Consider the following 7460-nt stretch of genomic DNA (forward strand, 5'->3'; position numbering starts at 1 on the left):
GCAGTTATATACCAGTGTATCTCGAGTGATAGTGTTTTATGTACTCGTCTTTACATTCCAGTGGTTGTCGGTACAGGTAATCCTCAGAGTATTTCAACAGGGATGTATTACTATGACGGCACAGGATTTCAACCTATAAGAGATCCACAAATGCCGTCAGAGATTGGGTAAAGAACATTTTATTAATACTGTAATGTTTCTTTTATTATTATTTTAAACTCTTGTTTTCAAGGTTTTTTGAAGCATGTATACTCATGTTTAATGTTGCGCAAAAAGTACCGTAGTATTTGAAACATATTTAGTTTCAGAGTGTCACTGCTCATCATCATCATCATCATCATCATCATCATCATCATCATCATTATCATCATCATCATCATCATCATCATCATCATCATCAACAACAACATATCATCATCATCATCATCATCATCATCATAATCATCATCATCCTTCCAATCGGTTATCACTACTAAAACCCGTCGCTTCAAAATAGGGCATTACACTGCTGTTTTACAAAGGTTTTATCATTATGGTATTTAAAGTAAAACTTCAATAGCAAATACAAGAAGCCTATGAAATAACATTTGAATCATAAATATTATACCATTAGCTATAACTTATATAATTATATTCTTGATAATTCTTGCTACGTTGCATGTCCCAAAAATTGCATTGCATTACAAATAATTCCCGAATTTTCAGCCCGATGGCGATGTCCGACGACGGCAGTGACTTTCTATTGGTCCAGGGGGCAATGTCACGTGACGGCCGCAGATCAGACAGGCCCAAAAGCGCCTATAAAAGCGTTGACAGCATATGTACGTATGTCTTGTATTTAAACATTAATATATTAAAAAATACGAATGAGTGTTAGCTCACAAGAGTTCAACATGAACAGGTTCTGTGACCAATCGTTGTCCGACGTACAAAATTCGCTTGTAAGCACTTGCTAGCAGCCGCATTTAACCGATCACAATTAAACGTTTTCGAAACCTGTGTCTACTGAATTCTGAAAATATGTAAATGTTCAAATAACCTTATTAACACTCTTGACGCAACATGCCAAAATCTTCATGAAACTTGGTCAGAGACTGATTGGTCACCTATTGACGTTTAGTTGATTCTCTGGGCCTCAATTTCTACCAAATTATAATTAAACATTATCGAAACGTGTGTCAGTTTTGATAAAATACAGTTTCATGTTGATTTATTTTGACTCTAAAAAAAGGTCAATGGTTTGATGCTGAAAACACCTCACTAACACTCTAGACGCTATATGTTTTCCCAATTTATTCTTGAAACTTGGTCAGATACTGTTTGAGTCTAGGTCGTATTTAATCTAGCCGTATCTAACCTTAATCTAGGTCGTTTTCGTCATATCCAATTAAAACATTATCACTAAGCACAAAGCCAACATCATTTGTAAATGATGTCACAGTTTTCACTCATCTTCATTAAACTTGAATGTTTGTCTTTATCTTAGTAAATTTGGGTGAAAATAAGTCACAAGGTCAACTGTTTGATCAACCTTTTTATCACTGTAGAGGCTTTTCTTTCTACCCGATCGTCTAACCACATACATTACACTTGTTCCTAGCATCAGAATGTGTGAATAATGAACCAAAAAATGAGGAGACAAAAGGAGTCCACTAGTTAGTTCTAATATAAATAACAGATAACACTTTCTAGACTACTTTACCAAAGTTTTTTGAAGACTAGAACAATTATCGTTTTCGTTTGTTAAATTTCTCTTTATTTGTATAAATTGAAACATAACTGACATTGTCGTAATTATTGCTCTTATATATAATACTGGAATCACTTTTTCTAATTTTAAAGACCCGGGCCGACGATTTAGGGCAGAACTAGGCCGTCGAGTATTGGCCAACCCAGGACATGACGTTAACGTTTCCACCTCAATGACGGATCCTGAAACGTTGAACGTCTCAATCAACGTCAGTCTAAACATCGCTGAACTTCTCCGATCTCACCAGGGCAGTACGAACGGGAATCGAAATACGTCAAACAATACCGAGAATGAAGCGTCTAATAATCTGTAATGGGAAGGCTATCTTTCGAAACGACGCCTGTAATAGACTATAAGCCATGGCTGCTCGAGTAAGATAGGTTCATCCCAACCCGAGCGTAGGGTGTTTTGCGGAAACGACGTTTACCGAGTTACCGTAGAACCCCTGAGGGAGGGTTGGATGAACCTATCTTACACGAGCGACCAAGGTGGAAGCTTTTTCTCCTACATCAGTTAAACTACAGCTAAAATGTATTAATATTTAAGCTGGAACTCTTTTGTGCGTAACGAAATATATCGCGAATAGATGTGACAATTTGTGGTTGTTATAGATATGCGCGCAGTTATTCAAAATATGTAAATAATCATATCGTTCTTTAAATAGTTCTGAGGAGAGTGCAGCCTTATTTATTGAAAGCAGCGTGAAATCCTTTTTGTTGCCATTTGAAGCGAGAAATAATTTATCGGATTTTAATTATTGCCCTAAGACAAAGTATACATGGTGCTACGGACGACGGTCTCTAAAAAGGGATGTAATTATGTGATTACAATAAAAAAATAGATCCATACGGGTACTGTTTTATCTTTGCCCGTTGGCAAGATTGAAAGTTTCTTTCATGGCCGAGAGTGTAAGATAGGTTCATTCAAACCTCAGCATAGGTTTTTTTTTCTTTCACGAGCGGCAAGACGAAAAATTATTAATTTTGATTTTAAATATTGCCACAAACCAAGGTTTCCATGATGCTACAGAAGACGGTCTTCAACAAAGGAGGTAATTGCGTGATGACAATAAAAAGGAATTTCATAAGGGATTCTTGGTTTATATTTGCCCTTTGGTCAAGATAAGGATTTCCAGCATGGCCAAATATTTGGATCTACTGATCTGAGGAGGGAGAATAGGATTTCCAGAAAGGCCAAATGTTTGGATAGACTTATTTTGGGTGGGAAAGAAATGCTTAACAATTTGACCAAATAATTTTCAATTCATTCCATCGGTTGAGGAGTTATGGAGCGCACATTTAAACGGCCAATTAACCTTTGATATGTTTGTGTGACCTTAAAAAAATGATTGTAGATATTAAACACATACAAAATCCTAACAGTCCGTCCCGCCAGGTCAGCACATACTATCAGAACAAATCCTTACCATCCGGCCCGCCAGGACAGCACATACAATCAGAACAAATTCGGTTAACACAGATAGGATGTTGCTATTTCTAGAAACAGAAGGTATTTCGGCGCTATTCATACGTCAACAATGGAATTTCTACATCGAAGTATTTGGAAACTCGGTGATGTTTTTCTCACGAATATTCGTTAAAATAAATAAACACGAAAAAGACACGCTGACCGTTTATTACGATACATCTAACAATTTAAGTCATTACAGTAAAATATGGATTGTTAGTGACATCTACGCGTAAGAGAAGATTTTCGGTTGAAAAGACAAACTGACAACAAACAGCATGAAACTAAAATATTCAGATATTCGTGTAAAAGGGTTAAAAATGTAAGTAGACCTTGAGCAGTTTTGTACGTTTATGTGATTCAAAAGCGTTTGTGTTTTAATTTATCTTTGGAATTCTTTAATCATTTTATTAGCTAAATGTTTAGACATATTTTACATGTAATAATGTACATGCTTTACGTATAAGAGTATGTACACTTTATCTTGATTATTTTATTTTAAAAAAATGTTAAACTTAAAATTTTGTTTAAAATCATTTTATGTGTTTCGGTACGCGACTTATTTATAAATACCATCATACATGTGTAACCCCGTTATTTGTTTACAAAATGGATATTTTCAAAGTAAACCTTTCAGGAAAAGATGTGCGTGATTTGGGGCTCGAACCCAGAACCGCTGGGACACTAGCTAAACTCATTTGCTTCATGTAGGTCTCGCCAATTCTGTCAATATAACTGTCTGGAATCATTATCAACCGTATGCGCAATTACATAGTCATGCCTACCACCCATTAATCTTTGCTTAAACGGATATTTAATGCATATTGTATAATAAGTCTGCCATTTCTTTCAGTCAGAACATTGAATGAATATTACAAAGTCAACAAACAGGTTATGAATAATTCCAGCCTGCATTAAATACTTTATTGGACCATTGAGAGCGGATATGACAGCCATGTCTGTCCAAAAGGCAGTCGATTCTGATAGAGATGATGTGAGCAATTTATATAACACATTTCGACATGGTTTCTTTTTTTATTAACACACTGTATTCAAAAAGCCAGTGGCGGTGGTGGTGGTGGTGATGATGACGATAATGATGATGATGATGAATTTTATCGATAAATTATATCAGTCGCACAGCTTTGAAACATTAAACATGATACTTTTATATATATCAGCATGTTTTTCAAAATATAGTGAAAACATATTAAATTGTCTATATTTTATTTTTGTATATGTATGCCAGTTTAATCATCTGTACTAATAAATAAGAGATGTTTTAAAGTATAACATTATTCCTTTACACTTAACATTCTTGATGGGTAACCCTTGAAGTTTGGGGGTGGGTGTAATGAAATACAAATATCTTTTTTAATGTAAAACACATGAAACTTAAATTTGGATAAAAGTCCCAAAGAGTACCAATATTATAGCTATGTTGATGGTTAAAGCTTTTATTAAAGTGTGTATGACATGGTTAATACCTTAAGAATTGCATACGCGTACATCAATTTAACCGGAAGAAACTCTTATTGGACCAACCCCCTCTATATTTTATAATTGAACTATTACCAAAATCTTTAAATGATTCACCTTAAAGAAAATTTACGCTATTTGCATGTTTTTGAACCCATAATTGATAAAGTAGGATGAGGAAGCCCGGAACAAAACTAATATTTTCAATTACTTTCTATGTCTTTTGAAAGCCTTTTGAGTAAAACCAACTACTGCAATTTGATACTTGTGTCTTGGGTGTTGAATTGTGAATCTGTTTATTTCAACAGTGACTTTAAGGGGACTAATATTTTGGCATCATTAATGCATTATCCTGGTTATTCATCTGAAATCACTTAAATTGTCATTATTTTACTCTTTGATACCGAATAGCAAAACAATACAATTGAAGTAGCGAAAACTGGATGTATTGTGAAGCGAACCCGGTACGCTAATTTTATTTTTTTAGAAAACTGGTACCATATCCACTCGCCCAAAAGGACTCATAATAAGCTGACGTATACTTAAACCTTTATTTAAAACATTGGTAGCATCACGTGATAGTGTGAATCAACCAATCACGCTAAAGCCTTTAGCTGAATCGCGTTGCTAACACTTTTCAATATCGTAGATTTCAAAGACAATATTTAAGCATATATCAAAATGTTCCGTCAGTATCTTAGTTTTAACATTCCTAATGATTTGCCACTATTTATTTCGTATAAAAAATCCGTAAAAAGATTACTTTATAAACCCTGAAATAGTCCCTTTTATGCGCAGACACGGTAATGAAAAGTACCCAATGGCAAACGTTATATTACTATATGATTTAAATGAGGCTGATCCGGAAGATATTTGATAGACGCCACGAGGTTGGATCTCTCTCGTTACGAGTGTGCTTGTGTGTGCTTGAAAGGTTTGGAAATAATCATAATTTACAGTTGGAGTACAGAAGATGGATAAACATATCCCAGTGTATATATATAATCATTATTTTTTTGCTAGGAAATGATTGCATGCATTGTACCTGTACTGTACCTGCATTGTTCCATCCTGTATTTATCTGTATTGTACTTGTCGTGTACCTATATTTCTTGTTTCAAAATGAATCAACGCGGTCGTTTCCTATACACGTTTAATGACATTATATATCAATATTTTTGCATTGATTTATTCCAATTTTGGTAAAATATTATTTTAAAATTAAATATTTAAATTCAAAGTCTAGTTACTATTGTGTTTATAAGCACATGGGGTAGATCCCCCCGCTCCCCACACGAGGGTAATATCGGAATATAAACACGGCATATTTTATTAATACTGATATCAGATGCCAGACGTTGGAACTGTTTTCTCAAGACAATCAGCAGAGCGACATCAACAGCGACAACAAGAGTGACAACAAGAGCGACAACAACCATGACCAGGAAACTATTCCAAAAACAATTGAAATCGCGTTAGAGGTAAACATATGAATGATTATAAATGGAATTTATAAACAAACACATATATATTGGCTCTTTATTGCCTGATAAAGGCATATAACTGCTCTAAGAAGGCCAAGATAACGTCCAATTCAGGCCTTGATCTTAAAAATAAATTACAACTAATATTAATTACGCCTGATACTAAAATGTTATTGTTTCTTTTAAAGTCCAAAATGACTTCCAATTGTCACCTTGCCCTTACAACAACAAAAACAACAACAAAAACAACATGAACATGGTCTCTAATAAAATGCGTGACAAGGGTTCGAGTAGTCTTGCTGATATGTTTCAGGCCTCGGAATACACAGAAGGCAGAATTTCAACGGACTCGAAAAAGGCCACGCGACGTGAGAAACCAGATGCCGGAAGTAAACAACCGTCTAGAAGAACAGATCACAAGGAAGATGTTGGTATTATGTTTACTAAGTCATTTATAGAATAAAGATAACAAAGGGTTTGAACTTTGTATCGACTTCCTTTTTCATAAAATATCAAACAATTATAAATGTTTATCTGACTTTGAAAATATGGGCATTAAATCGGTCGGTCATTTATAATTTATGATCGTCCGATACACCATGTTATGTCAGCACAATAATCCGGGAAGTTTTACTAAGTTTTATGAAACTATAGTGGTAGTTAATTCTTGGTCAGATGATGTTCCTATTGATTTTTGGGTCATTAGGTTGAAGGTCAAGGTCTCAGTAATTAGTGTTAGGAACATTTTGGCCGTCCAATATCTTGATAACGGTTTAAAAAAGGATTCTGTGAACATTAGGTCAAACGTCAAGGTCAAGGTAAGAAATGTAATGAAGGTATTTGTGGAACGCTTTGACTTAAGATGATGAAACTTAAGAAGTAGGTTGTCCTTGACGGACGGATGACCTTAGCTGTTTAGGTCTGTATGTAAATGGTTAGGTCAACAATGTTATTATCGCATTGTCCGCACGATAACTTGAGAAAAGATTGACCTATAATACAACTTAATTGATATTTGGCCTTGACCAGTAGATTTTTCATATTATTTGTTCGTTTAAAATATCAAGGTTCAAGGTCACAGTCACTGTTGTTTGGATAGTTTGTTGTGTGCAATAACATCCACACATAAATGCTTTTACTTACGCATACGAAACTTCAGTTGGATGTTGCCCTTGACCAATAGATGGCCACTGTAGTTTTGAGATCAGTAGGTCAAATTCAAAAATTGCCTTCAATATAGTTTTTAAAACCTATCGGCACAGAAACGTTAGAACGGTTTT

General features: G+C 34.7%; 1 protein-coding gene across 1 annotated transcript in view; it reads left to right on the plus strand.

Moving 5' to 3' along the window:
• The window catches only part of LOC128230640 (ras guanine nucleotide exchange factor P-like), a 29030-nt gene extending 22387 nt beyond the window's left edge, over nucleotides 1-6643 (plus strand). The window contains exons 13-17 of the mRNA XM_052943082.1: nucleotides 62-167; nucleotides 706-821; nucleotides 1843-2059; nucleotides 6045-6177; nucleotides 6494-6643. Of these exons, the coding sequence (XP_052799042.1) occupies nucleotides 62-167; nucleotides 706-821; nucleotides 1843-2059; nucleotides 6045-6177; nucleotides 6494-6643 (722 nt within the window). The remainder of the gene's footprint in view (nucleotides 1-61; nucleotides 168-705; nucleotides 822-1842; nucleotides 2060-6044; nucleotides 6178-6493) is intronic.
• The last annotated feature ends 817 nt before the right edge of the window (nucleotides 6644-7460 follow it).

Source organism: Mya arenaria, chromosome 4, assembly GCF_026914265.1.
Source record: "Mya arenaria isolate MELC-2E11 chromosome 4, ASM2691426v1".
Lineage (NCBI taxonomy): Eukaryota > Metazoa > Mollusca > Bivalvia > Myida > Myidae > Mya > Mya arenaria.